Raw genomic sequence first — 14,559 nt, forward strand, 5'->3', positions numbered from 1 at the left:
CTCCAAGACAATGTAACAATTGTTCCACAGCAGATTAGCTGGATGAGAGTGAATGAAGCCCTTAGAAGGAGAAGGGCCAACCTGCTCTGGAAGTTGAGCAGGATCTGAAACTGGAAACACTCTAAGATCAATCCTTTTTTTTTTTTTTCCTGGGGTTGGAGAAGTGGTTGTATTTTTGACTCTACCTCTCTACTGCCGTATAATAATACAGGCTGGTTGCCCCAAGTCCCAAAGTGAGCAGTACACATCTTTAAGTACTTTTATACCTAACAACAACAATACTGGAGGCATAAAGGATTATTTTCAATATCGCATTTATTCAAAAGTACATAAATATGTTATATGGTACATGATATAATGTAAACAGTATAAAACTTGACTTGAATAATAAAACATTCTACTACGAAAGAAATATTGCTCATGAAGGTATTTGTGCCCACTCAAGTCAAAGTCCCTCGTTTACATCACAGAAGCACGGTGGCAGGCGATCAAAGCCAGCATACATACTACATTCATCACAGCATTGGAGATTGGGACAAGGCCCAGCAGTGATGGCCGCAGCGACCTTGTCCTGGGTGACCACGGTTGGATTATTTTTTAAGGCGAAACAAACAGGTATCTTTGGAGCTCTTAAGAAAAACATACACAGAGCATGGGATTAGAATGTTCTATCTCTGTCCATCTGCTACAGTTGTCAGGGGTATCTGGGAAGCCTGGGGCTAGAGCCAATCAAACACATGACACCAGCCCCAGATTAAAGCGCTCGGCCCTGTCCCAAGTTCTGCCAAATCCCTTTCTCTCCTATGACAGCTAGAAGTATAAAGTCAGGTTAGCAAATAAGGGAGAGTGAATTCAAGTGTGGGTCACCCAGATGATCACTGCAAGTCCTCCAAGGGCAGAACATGACCAGGGAGGTGCCAAATTCAGCCATTCCCTGGGCTCTGGGATTTACCTTCCAGCTCACAGGTCTAACTTCCCTAGAATGGGAACAGCATTGCTTCTGACAACGAATCTCTCCCATGTCTGAAGGTTCCTTTCCCCCAAATTTAATGCTCTCTTGTCTGATCTACATCCTCTTGTCAGGTCCCCCAGGATTTTCACACATCTCAGCCCCCCCCCCACACAGTCCTGCAGGCCCACTCACCATCCCCAAGGCCATGAATGAGAGAACACCCCGAGAGCTCCCCAGCTCGGGCAAGAGGATATCAACTCAGCCCATCCTCTGAGTGCCCAGAGGCAGAGACACGCACACAGTCTGCAGTCTGCAGCGCTGTGCAATCACCAACTGAGGGTAAACTCAGTGAGGTCAGGTGACAGCAAAGCAGCACAGGGCCACTCAGCTGAGAACATTCCACTTGCGAGCTCGCAGCCCCAAATCAGAAGGGGAAGAAGCCGAGATTCTACTCTCACTGCCTCTGTCTTCGCGAACCTTCCCGCCAGTTCCCGACCTCCCCCAGGGGGCGGCCACAGGGCAAGGACTGGTCCTGCTCAATCCAGAGCCCCAGGATCCCACTCAGGGGGCGTGAGCCACCCTTACCCACATCACTCACTTTAATGCGCTGGCTACTTTGTAGTAAAGACAGATGACAACACACATCAGCACGATCATGGCCACCAGGATTCCGCCACCAATGCAGAACATAACTATCATGTTGACTTTGGAAGAGGCAGCTTTATCTAGGCAGAGAGGTGCAGGCAAGCAGTGAATGTGGCTTCCCTCCCCACACAGCCACTTAGCAACCTTAATGTGCTTCCTTCAGTGGAGGAGAAATGAACCCAAACCACAGATCCTCATACATGTAGAACACAAATGAGTCTTGCCAGAGGGTGCCTAAGACCCTCAGTTGGCCCAGAGATGGGGAACAGAGTTTATTTATGGATTAGATGGGACTGAAATACAAAATCCAGAGAGAAGGGAAGAAAGGGGGAAGAATTTTTTCCCTCCCTTTCACATGCAGTAATGTGCAGCTGTAAATAACAAACTAGCCTGCACTTGAGCAAATGGTTTTATTCCCAAACACCTGGGCCTCCTGAAATATGTCCGTTTTCAAAGTCAGAATTAACTCCTCGCTGTACATCAGGCTTTAAAATCTCCTCTGGTAATAATTAAGGGAAGGCTTTAAAAATGTTATGTTCAACAATACTAAAAACATACTAATTTATTTTGTAAGTGATATGTTTCAAGGAAAAAAAAGTTTCAGGGGAGGGGGTAATAGCTCACTGGTAGAGCACGTGCTTAGCATGGACAAGGTCCTCGGTTCTAATCGCCAGTACCTCCATCAAAAAAAAGGAAAAAGGTTTTCACCTCCCCCTCTAACAACTGCTATCTTTCTTCCTAACTCTGAAATCTTTCCAGGAAGTCCAATTTGTGTGGAATAAGCAATTTGTTTACTCTAACTCCCTGAAACTCGGGGAAAGTGAGCCAGGAGCAAAGAATAACAATCCAGTCACCAAAGCATACTTACTACCATCCATGTCTTGAAAGCTGGATGTATGCTGACTGTAAAAGAAAATTACAATTATAATACAATTATAATACTTTAGGGAACAGGGCATCTTATCAGGAATTTCTCAAATCTTTAATTTGAGAAAGAAAACTCTAATTATCTCTGTTAAGAGTAATTGATATATAAGTTTGAAGACCTCGCTTTTAGAAGCAGTCTCTACCAGAGCGAACAGGATGGACCACTGTCCAGCTCCAACCTCTGCGCCTATCAGGCCACAGGCTGTGTGACATCAACTCTCTGGACACCAGCTCTCTTTCACAGAGTTCTGAATTCCATTCCATGTTCAGATACAACTTTAGCACCAATGGAAATGTGAAATGCCCAAATACTATTTTAAATCATTTAATTTCAATTTCACCTTGTCAGGTTTTTTTTTCCTCAGAGAAACTTTTAAGGTCTGACTGTTAATCAAAAGCAAATTTGGGATTTCAATAAAGCAAAAAGACAGTGATGTGGGAAGGCTGATATCTAAAAATACTCATACATCTAGAAGTCCAATTATAGAAGACTGGTTATGTTTTAGCAACACATACTATTAAGTATGGACTTGCAGCCATCTACCAGGATTTGGATATAGGTTCACTGACTTCAGAATATTATCATACTTTACGGTTGACAAAAGGATTTGAAAAAGCAATTTGAATAGGATATCTGTTCTAAATCAGGTTTCTATAATTTCAAGGTTCTCACACCAGCAAAGCTAATTCCATTAGATGAGGGAATTACTTTAACCACAAAGGGTTATTTCTTGCTGCTCTGATCAAACCATGGGTGAGGCTTTGAACAGCAGGGGAGATACCACCAAAAATGGTGGCATAGGACTTCTGAAAATCTCTCCTCTATAAAAGTAATGAAAAATCTGGCAAAAAATTTTTTTTTGTCAGAATCAGGTTTTTCTGACTCTGGAAACTAAAAGCCTTCAGCAGCTCAGGAAACATTTATTCAAGAGGAACAACTGAATCTCAGTATGAACAGCAAGCTTTGTGGCATGGTTCCATCATTCATTCACTCTCCAGCTCTGTGGTGGCCTTATTTTCAACAGCCAAGATTCCAATGCAAGCCACCAGAGGGGGCAAAATAGAGGTAGAGCTCTTTCAAAGCCTCATTCCCAAACTGTCACTATCTGACTCTTCTGATGGTTATCTGGAAGAACTCACTTGCTTTCAAAGCTATCTGCATTTGACCTAACTCAGAGTCCACTCTGCAAAGGCTTCTCCTCAGACAGCTTTTGGCAAAACTTTTGGCAAAAAGATTTAATACCCTGGTTCTCTGAGGCAGTGGATAATATTTAGGGCAAATGACAGAATAGCCAAAAAGCTTAAAAGAAAAGCGTATATTAGAGGTCCACAGGGGTTTTGACAGCTCTGAAACATCCTTGGGAGTCTAAAAGTCTACGCACATTTGGAGAACTGTGTGCACACCTAAACTTGTAAGCATGCTCAAGAAAGACATGAGATGGCCCTAGGCATTCAACCCTGGCTGACTCTGAGGCTCTTCCCAAGCAAGAAATGAAGACGAAGGCAGAGTTTTCAACTGTTTGGCTGATACTGCTGAAGGCATGCCCCAGCATGCACACAGGGCCCCTCATGAAAAACTGTAATCTTTGTCCAATCATTAGCTGACTACTAAGCTAATCAGTAGAGACTTCAGGGTCCACACAAAACAAAGAATACACTTTACAGAATTAGCTAAGAAAAGTCACTAAACAACAACTATAACAAGCAGCAACCATAGCAAACCTTGGAGAATGGGAAGAATCTGATTTCCAGAGTTGCCATGTTATGTTGTTTTTAATGTGTAGTTTTCAATAAAAGAAAATAAAACATGCAAGAAACAAGGAATATGGCCCATAGAAAGAGAGAGGTGGGAAGCACTCAGTAAAAACTTTCCCTGAAGCCCAGACATCGGCCCTACTAGACAATGACTTTAAATTAGTTATTTTAAATAAGTCCAAAGGACACCATGTCTTAAGAACTAAAGGAAAGTATGAAATAATGTCTCCAACAGAGTGTCAATAAAAAGATAAAAATTTTAAAAATTGAAAAAAATTCACTGGAGGAGCTTAACAACAGATTTGAGGAGGCAGGAGAAAGAACCAGTGGACGTGAAGCTAGGTCAAGGGGGCAGGATATAGCTCTAGTGGTAGATTGCGTGCGTGAGGTCCCGGGTTCAATCCCCAGTACTTCCTCTAAACATAAATAAATAAAGAAACCTAACTACCTCCCCCTCGATTAATAAAAATAAATTTAAAAGTTTAAAAAAGAAGACAGGTCAATTGAGATCCAGTCTGAGGAACAGAAAGAGAAAAAAAATGAATAAAAGTGAAAATGGACCTTCCAGTTTCCATTCCAACATGTAAAGAGCTCGGGAATGATCATATCATCCTCAAAACAAGGAGAAAAATGGAAGATTAACAAGTCGTCTTAAGTCAACAGGAGAACTGAAGTCGCAGGGGAAATAGCCATCCCCAAAAGTTGACAGGTGAATGCAGAGAATCACAGTGGCCACCGTGGGGTGGAAGTGGCCTTGGGCAGAAGTACTATTACGGTAACTGAGGAACTGGAGGCTGAATGAGGACTAGTTCGAAGGGGAAAAAAACACTCCTGGGGGCACAGGAGTTTTTTGTTTGTGTTGACAGGGAGGAGCGAACACACTGTCATGCGTTTTACCTCTAGGAGCTCGATTAGGTTCTTACGGTGAAGACTGAAGAAAAAAACCCTCATGCCTTGGTCTCCAGTGACACCACAGTGGAGGCAGCTTTGTTACCGCTGGGAGATAGCAGAAGTCCTGAATTTCTACTCGGCTTCCTCTGATACCACCCCAGCAGTCAGGTGGAATGGTGCCTCATTTCCACCAGGTGAGGGTGGAAGTCCAGACTGCCCAGTGTCTCCACTGACACCACAGGGTTGGGTCAGGGGTGTTACAACCCATGGATAAAGTCTCCGCTCTTCTCAGCCTTCTCTGACACTAACGTCGAGAGAGCGGGGTTGGGGGCACCTCTTCACAGCCTGGTGAGACTGGAAGTCCGTATTCTCCACTTAGTCTGTGCTGTGGGGTGGCAATGAGGCTATAGTTTTTTTCTGTGATGTTTGGCTGGAATATTGCAGACATTTCTGTCCTTTCTAGGCTGCCTGCTTCCTGGTCTGTCGGCTAGAAAACAGCAAGCTTTTGTTGGGCTTTTTTGCCTGTACCCATTGGTGTTTCCAGGTTACCACCTCCTTCAGCTCCAAGCCTGGAGATAGCAGGCAAAATCCAAATCTAGGGAATTCACCACCATATTGTTCCTTGGATCTCAAGGTTACTAGCTAGTCTGTTTTCTTCTCTCCATCTCTCAGGGTCTCATGTTTGTTTTATGTGTTCAGGGGTTTTAGTTGCAGTTACTGGGAAGCATAAGGAAAGGAACATCTTCTCCACCTTACCAGAAGCAGAAGTCTCTCACGTAGCAGATTTTGACATCAGTCCTCTATTTTATGACTGCGGCCACTGTGCCAACCCTGCACATGCCAGACCTTGAGAGTGAGTGACTCCTTTAATATTGCACCGCAGGCGCCTCGCGTGTGCCATCTTAGACGGGGCCCTGCCTACATTCCAACAGAACTTATCTTTCCAGCTTCATTTCCTCACATCCCATGTAATTTCACGCCTCTGAGCCTTGGCTAGCTGGCTCTCAAGTCTCTCACCTCCCCTATCTGCTAAAATACTAATCCTGCAAAGCTTCACTTAAGTGCCATCTCCTCTGTAAAAATCTTCACTGATTCCCATCTGCCGATCCTCCATGTTAATTGCTCCTTTTCTCCTGTATCCATGACCTTTACTTGTACCTCTGTGAAAATTTGAACTTCATTTGCCTTAAGTTTTTCCAGTTTCCTGCTTTAACTCTGAACAGACATTCGTCCTGAGTAAAGGAACTGACTATGTTCAGCCTCACTGAACACAATAATTTGAGTTGAATTAGCTGTGGATTTCCTTCTGCTTTTTATCTCACTAAAAAACGTCTTAAAAATTTTTTCCAAGTTTCTTTTCTATTCCTTCTTATTGAAGTAGCAACTATTCTGAGGGACAGGGCCTTGAATGAGCTTAAGAAGACAGGCTATGTTGACTTTTCCGGAAAGAGCTGACCACTTCATCTCTTGGTTTCCTTTTATTCCTGTGGCTACTTTACTGCGGAGTTACTTGATTAGTCTGTACATTGAAAATTTGCTTTTTTCAGGGTGTGAATTTCATGAGGAACTCTGGATCCCCAAGTATCAAAAAGAGAGCCTAGAACCCGTTAGGTGCTAGCACATGTCATGGACAATGACTCAATTACAGATTTTATCAATCTGGTAAGAATTTTCCCCTTCTGAGCCTCTAAATTCAGATGAAACAATAAATTTGGGCACAGCAGTAAACCCTGACCAATATTATTTCATTTATTGATAAGAATATTTTATACATTGTCACCAGGGTTAAACTATTGGCCTTATTACTTCTAATGTGTTTTAGGAATATCTTTCTGAATTGCACTACAGAGGAGCAGGAGGCAACAGCTAAAAACTCTGTTTGGCAGGTGAGGAAACTGAAGCTCAGAGAGCAGGAACGACTCCCTTGGATCACCCAGCACACTGGCAGGGTAGGAACTAGGGCTTGGCTCTGTGGTCTTCCCCTCCAGTCCCCCCTCCTGGGCCCAATGCCCTTCCACCCCACCAGCTTTCTGAAACCCTTTGAAATGATGTGTCGTTTCCTGTTCCCAGCACCCCCCACTCTATTACCCAAAAGCTTTGCTTTTGGCTCTGAGCTGAAAGACAGCTAAGAAATCCAGCCGCACGTCATCAGGGAAAGGGGCGGGTTACTGTTATTGTTGTTTCATCCTAAGTGCTTTCTCACTGGCGAGTCACATGTCGTGACTGGTCAAGACTACTTACTAGGACTGAGGGAACCAGGGGCCACGTGCTCCAGGTGACCAAGGACAAGCGGCAGCTGCGTTCAGAATCAGTGAGCTGAACTTTGTGATGTGATTACAGGGGCTTGCTTTCTCTCTGTGGGAAATTCTTGGCAATTCACACTCACAAGGACTTTCACCCATCCTGTGACTAATACCTGGGTCAGGTGGTTGCAAACACCCTCATACCTGCAAACTGCATCTGTGTGGGCAGAAAGCAGCCCAGATCCCAGGCTACTGGGTGTAATCCTGTGAGCCCCCCTCACGTGGTCCAAGTCCCGTCTCTGTGCCCCTTCCACTGCTCTCTCTCTTCTCTGCTCCCGGGGTTCTCATTTTTACCTTCATATTCCTGCACAGCCAAGGACCTTGCTGTGGCCCTAGCAACTGCCCTGAGAAGAGTTGGGTTCTGCCTCAAAGAGAGGATCTTCCTAACTGAAATCCTATACTCTAAGAGAAATAAAGACTGCAGTGAATAACATGCATTCAGGCTTTATGGAGTGCTCAGGTTTGAAAACAGTTTCTGTGTCTTTGTAAAGCCCAAGCTGAAGACATCTATTTTTTGAGGAACTCAAGGGAAGAGAACATCTGATACATTCCAAGAAGAATTTAGCACCAGAAGAATTTTGTCACATTTGGAAACATCAGATTTCACTTTTTGCTTAGGCTGCTAGGAAACGTCCATCTGAGTTCTCAGATGCTTTTCCTCTTTCATTTCAGGCACCCAGCACAATGATAGTCCTCACTGGAATATTTACAACCCTTTTTAATCTTCTTTTATTGCAATATAACACTGCAAGATAACTGCCTCAAGTTTCACACTTATATAAGTAAAGGGTATCTCCTACAAAGTAAAAAATACTGGAGGCATAGAAAATTTCTTCAGAATTACACATTTATTGAAAAGTGTACAAATATAAACTTATAAAATACTTAAATACTATCTCAGCTCAAACACCAAACAATTCTACTACTGAAAAGTAAAGTATAGTGTTCAAAGATATCCATGCCCGGCATTCCCAGAGTGGAGTCCTCCTCTTTGTCACATGGTGGGAGGGAATCAAGCTCCTCACAGATCCTGCCTGCTTCACACCTCTGGATTGTGCCAGGAGACTCGCGGGGGCAAACTGCCAGCCAGGTGACTCCTGCTGCCAGGTCATTCTGAGGTAGAACCGCCGGGTGCTGGGCGAGTGCACACGCCAACCAGCCACGTCCCTGCGGATCGCATTCCTCTAAGTCAGGCTGCACGGTTTTACTGTTGATGTGATTGCTTTCACCCTCTTTTTTCACAATGCTGAAGAAACCAAATACTCAGAGAATTGTACTTGATTTTTCCTTAGTTCATGTGTTACAATCGTCTTGTGGACTCCCTGGGAACGTCAGGGCTGGGACAAATTATACCATGTGCCCCCAGAACTAGATTATACCTCTCTCTACCTGTCTCCAAAATTCCTATCCAATCCTTCCTCACCCAACTTTATTATGACTGTAAAATCAGGTTACAAAGAATCACGGGGAAAAAATTCTAAACTAGGAAGTGGACTACCGCCTTCTCCCCTCATCAGTGTCTGCCCAGCTGGCTGCCCGCTCGGTGCAGGACGTTACAGGGAAGATGCCACAGTTGGCTGTGCCCTGCGCTCAGGGATCTGCCATCTAATGCAAAGGATTAACTCCTACAAAATGTGACAAGACTGATTCTATCAGATCAGTCTCTCACATCTTGGGAGGTTTTCTCCCCAACTCACACGATTCAAGAGACGTAGCAGGATCCCCATCCCATTTCACCTGCACGGACAACCGCTTTGCTCTGGAACGGTGAGAAGTGTTTTGAAAAGAGCTCCAAGTTAATTATGCATTGGCTGGCCTTCAGCCCCTAGTCAGGTGTCCCCCAGAATCTTCAAAGAATTCAGCTTCCCATCTCACGATTTCTAAGGCAACTGGAAAGGAGGAAAAAACTCACTGCTCAAGAAATCTCCACCTCGGGAAAGAGGAGATCCTTTGTAGACTGTCAGTTTCCTCATTCTACAGTGCCTAGGGACACGTCAGCCAATGTGCTGAATTAAACACCTGATAGATAACCTCAATTATTTAAAGGGACAGCAAAGCATCACTGACACACAAAGCCACCCAGGCTGAGAATATTCTATTTATTAGCCCACAACCCCAAGCTAGAAGGAAAAAAAGCCAAGATTCTGCACTAACTTGCTTTTGCCTTTTCAAATTCTTATGTTTCTGACCTGAAGCAAAGCATGGCTGCTACAAGGAACGACCCTGCTGAAGCAGAATGCCCACATGTCCCACTGAAAGGGGTACTACTCGCTGGTAACCGTCATGACTCGTGACTTTGCAGTGGCCTATCAGAAACAATCAGCCCAGGGACAGCCACCAGGAAGATATCAATGCCAACTACAACTTGCATCCTAAGGCCAGCAGTCCCACGTTTACACAGGCAGACACCCCAGTGTCTGCTGGCTCGCTCTGTAAATGCTAAAGGTCATGTGTGATTAGCAGCATGCTTCTCTGGAGATCGCATGTGGAAGGTGGCACCCCACTCGAGGGGGGACCATCTACTTTCCTTGGTGCCAATTATGGTCTCCACTTGACAAACAAGATGCAGTGCCCAGCCTGGGGGGAAGGCCCACAAAGCCCTGACCCCACAACTCAATTCCAATGAGAACCACCATTGGACACTTTAGAAAGACCAGAAAACAAAGCATATCCCACTGCCAGTAAGTTAAGGCCTCCGTCTTGTCACCAGGGGGTGCAGCTATCTGGCCGTGTTGGGGAGTCTCCAAGGGCCTCTCCCTCATTTCCTGGGCCGAAATCAGAATTGCAAAAATATCCTCACTGGTCCTGAAGATTCCTTCTCCAACCCCTTCTCCCTGGACATGGCCGCTGCATGTGAAAACAGACGTCACAGTAATTACAGACAGATCTTATCATCAGCCACCGGAAGTGAAAAGGTGTGAAATCAAGGCAGGTGAGAAAGTCCCCCTGGGTTGCTACTTCCTCTCCCTGCTTCCTCCTTCAGCCACTCTGTCCCTCCCTCCACCTTCCACCTCTAAGCACCAGCAGCCACATTATGTCACCAAGCTGCCCAGCCCCCATAGCCAGCCCCTGCCCTGCACTGAGCTCTCCTGCCTGACTCCTCTGGTGAGGCCTTTTTGACCAGTCACACCACCATCTTTAGTGCAAGGCAGTTTATCCCCTAGTGCTCCCTGCCTCTGGGGCTGGGTGTGTGCTGAGCTAGAGGGAGCAAATGGGGACCTGCAGCCCCGCAACCTAGGACAGCATGTGCACACTGGTGCATCTCTGCCCTGCCCTCCACAGCCTGGAAAACAATGTTGCCCTTTTGGGTGAGGGGCCAGACAGACCCTTGCTGCAGAGTCTGTGCCAGTTCTCATGCCCCAACATCTCATCCATAAACAAGATGACAGTTACATTAATGAGCAATGGAGGAATCCAAGACCAGGGAGTTTTTGGTGCAATGTATTTTTCCATAAGGTAAAAATTAATTCCTGTATGGATTTTTCCATTCAATGTTTTGTTTCTATTCATTTTAATTCAATGCTAAATGTTTATTGAACTTCTACTATGTGTCAACACTATTTTAAGGTTAGGGTAACAGTGGCACACACACAAAAAATCAGATGGCAGCCTTCTCTCTGTGTCTTTATGTGTTCCTTTCTCTGTGTGTGTCCCAATCTCTCCTTATAAGGCCATCAGTCATGCTGGATGATGGGCGACCCTAATGCCCTCATTTTAACTCAATTACCTCTTTAAAATCTCCAAATACATCACATTCTGAGTTACTGTGGGTTAAGACTTCAACAAATGAATTGCGGAGGACACAATTTAGCCCATAACAAATCTTCTCACTGGTAACTGATCCCCTTTGTCATCTGAAATCCGAAGTGGTTGTCAGGTGAAGTAGCTCTTTTTCTGTGGCTGTCCTGAGACTTTGTCTTGCAATTCCCCTGCCCAGATACTAGTCTTGAGAGGTAGGGCATTTAAATGCACCGTGTGCAGCGATAGGTAAAGCAAAACTTAGCATTTACCCAGTTCCCCCTTCCTTTCCCACATCACCACTTTCACATTCTTAAAGATAGTCCCATGCCGTGCATTGGACATGTTGGCCCAGAATTTTAATTTTCTGCTCCTTCTGACAGGGTCTCTCCAAATGCCCTCAGAAGACACATTTCCAAGTCAGTTTAGAAGGAAAACTACAAGTAGACAAACCTGAATTCATCTACCTCAGTCACTCTATAACTTTAGCTAAGTGATTTTAACATCACTTGACTTCAGTTTTCTGGTCTGTAAAATGGGGCTATCACAGCCTACTTCATACCACGACATGAGGTTTATAATATTCTGAACATGAAGCGCCTAGCACAGGCCAGGCACACAAGTGTCCAGCAAATGTTAAATGTTCATTTCCTCCTCCCTTGTTCTTCCTATGCTTCTGATCTCCTATTTAAACAGCAAAAACGTTATGTATTGCCTCTAATAACATTACCATTCCAAAATATTTGGAAGTCTCTCTTCTCTTCTATTTCCTAGCTTGAGAGTCAAATGGATGTCACTTCAATAATATTTAACTACTATTAAAATAATGATACAGCTGCTCGCACAGTGTGGTCCTGAGGCCAGCAGCATCAGCAGCAGTCCCGGGAACTTGTTGGACACGCAAAGTCCCAGGCACCAGCTCAGACCTTCTGTCAGAAACTCAGAGGTGGGACCCAGCCATCTGTGTTTCATCAAGCAACCCTAGCTCACTGGAATGCAAGCTTATTTTAAGAACTACTGATCTGTGTTTAAGAACATGGACTCGGGGGGTTCAATCCCCAGTACCTCCACCAAAAGATAAACAAATAAACCTAATTACCACCCCCCCCAAAATGTAATTAAGTTAAAAAAAAAAAAAGAACATGGACTCGGGGTTGGGTATAGCTCAGTGGTAGTGTGCATGCTTAGCATACACGAGGTCCTGGGTTCACTCTCCAGCATTCCCATTAAAAAGACAAAAAGAACACGGACTCTGGAGCCAGGGTGCTTAGATTTGATTCCTCCTCCATTTTTCACTACTATGTGACCGTGTGTTAAGTGACTTCTCTGGTCATCTACCCCAGAGGGTTGTTGACAGGATTAACTGGGGCACTGCTCACGGAGCCCTGAGCAAGTCTCTGTAGTGCCTCACACTGGGATCACCTGGGCACTTACAAAAAACGCTGGAGCCAGAATCCCACTCCAGGAGCTTATGAATGAATTATAAGGTGCTGCCTGGGAATCTGGGGTTTGAAAGCTCCACAGCTGAGTTTGGGAACACCAGTTCTGTGGTTTACAGCTTGCCGCTGGAACTGAACTAGCCGAGTTCTATCCCTGGCCCTTTGTCTTACCAGCTGTGTGGCTCTGGGCAGGTTCTCAAAACCCCCCTATGCTATCTCCCACTTAGTCACTGCCTCCACTGTTATCATGGAGGGTAATAACAACATTGCCTACTTCTTAGAGTCACTGTGAGGATTAAATATATGTAAGAGCCATTGCTGGTCACGCTGTCACCAGTCAGCAAGTATCAGCCTTTAACATCACCGTTGTGACTGTTACGGCCACCTACAGGAAAGGCTGAATTCTTTCCATAGAGACTCCCCAACACAGCCAGAATTCACCCACCCTTGTTAGGTGGCAGCCTCTACTTACTGAAAACGGGAAAGATGATTCTCTGCTTTTATTTTCTGGTCTCCCTAGTGCCCACATGCAGTTCTCATTGGGACTGAGTTGTAGAATTAGGGCTTTTAACCCTCCTCCACCTGGATTTGCCTGGTAGAGACCACAGCTGGCTCTGAGGAGTCAGCAGTGCCCTGCCCCCAGTAAGTGGGGCTCCACCTCCCACATGGGATCCCCACACAACCACTGTATGGCTGGGCCCCTCAAAATGACTGTCCTTTTGTTCTTAGAACAGCTCCTGCTCAACCAGTCCCTGCTTCAGCTACACCCTACTCACGTTACTATCTAATCCTCTTAATCCTAAGGCTTCATCAGTAACTACCTGCACGCTTGCCCCGGTCCCCGCAGCTGGCTTCCCTGGTAACTGAGGAGCCAACCTGACATCGATTCCCTCCATAAATGGTAGCCTCCTTCTCACCTGAGTAGTGAGCACTGCTGCTGGGTTCTGCCTGCTGTCTGCCATACGCAGGGGGGTGTTGCTCCAGGACTTTGTTTCAGACTTGTAAGATTCCCTATCCAATAAACGGCTGCCATCTCTGTTGCTATCTCCTGGCTCTTTTTTTGGTTTCGCTCCTGGGCAATTACAAGGTTTGGAGGCCTGCACAGTGCACCATAGCCAACATGCAGCTAATGTTGAAGTGTATTTATCTCCTCACAAAGCCAAGAACCAGAATTCACTTCTTCTTGGAGCCCTTTGGGAGAAAAGCATTTATAATTTCTCTATGTAAAGAAAGGTAAGTTTAGTAGAAGATTCTTTAATTGCATTAAAAATATACTGTAATGAAACGTAACTTGTGATTTGTAACCACCACATATAAAGGTACAACCAATACATGAATGACAGGCCAAATTTACAGAATGCTGACATTACAATTTTATTTTAACATACTCTCCATTTTTTCCACAAGGTGGGGTGCACAGAAAGGGACAGAGAGGCATCATCTACCTCCCGATCCCGCGGGGCATCTAGAAAGTTCCAACGGCTCCCACTTCTCCGACTCACAGGGTAAAGGTCCTTCCAGTCCAGCTCAGCTTCTACTTCAGCACAGACCCGAGGCCGAACTCATACAGCTCTTTCCGGCGCAGGAGGGCAGACCCGGCACAGCGCACTCCCCCTCGGGCCCTGGTCTCTTTCCACCTTCCAGCCAGCGCGGCGGCCCCGGGACTGCGGCCTGGGCGCCCGAGCTCGCCGGTCCCCGCCGCGCAGCCCGGCGGCAGCTGAGAGGGGACAGCTTCCCGGACACCTCCCGCCACCGCCCCACGGCCGCTCGGGGACACCGTCCGAACCCCTTCCTGGGGAAGCCGAACTGCCGGCATCCACCCGACACCCTCCGAGGAGGAAACGTGAGAGGGGAGCGGGGTGAGGAGTCAAAAGAAAAGCGGACTCCACCGCAGGCCGCCGCCGCGTCC

General features: G+C 45.8%; 1 protein-coding gene across 1 annotated transcript; it reads right to left on the bottom strand.

Annotated features, from left to right (window-relative positions):
- Window positions 1–425: 425 nt before the first annotated feature.
- LOC105105852 (protein FAM24A) lies at window positions 426–1,733 on the bottom strand. Its single transcript, XM_064488603.1, has 2 exons — window positions 1,551–1,733; window positions 426–638 (listed from the first exon to the last, which is right to left on the bottom strand). The coding sequence occupies exons 1-2, from the start codon at window positions 1,649–1,651 to the stop codon at window positions 446–448; spliced, it is 294 nt and encodes a 97-aa protein (XP_064344673.1). The 5' UTR covers window positions 1,652–1,733; the 3' UTR covers window positions 426–445.
- Between the last annotated feature and the right edge of the window lie 12,826 nt (window positions 1,734–14,559).

This window comes from Camelus dromedarius, chromosome 8 (genome assembly GCF_036321535.1).
Source record: "Camelus dromedarius isolate mCamDro1 chromosome 8, mCamDro1.pat, whole genome shotgun sequence".
Classification (NCBI taxonomy): domain Eukaryota; kingdom Metazoa; phylum Chordata; class Mammalia; order Artiodactyla; family Camelidae; genus Camelus; species Camelus dromedarius.

What these genes read in the sequence shown, in the direction of transcription:
- LOC105105852 (XM_064488603.1), bottom strand. Translation starts at nt 1,651, where the DNA reads ATGATAGTTATGTTCTGCATTGGTGGCGGAATCCTGGTGGCCATGATC. An exon ending in AAAGTAGCCAGCGCATTAAA is followed by an intron (nt 639 to 1,550) that starts GTGAGTGATGTG and finishes TCTGTGTATGTT; the next exon opens with TTTCTTAAGAGCTCCAAAGA.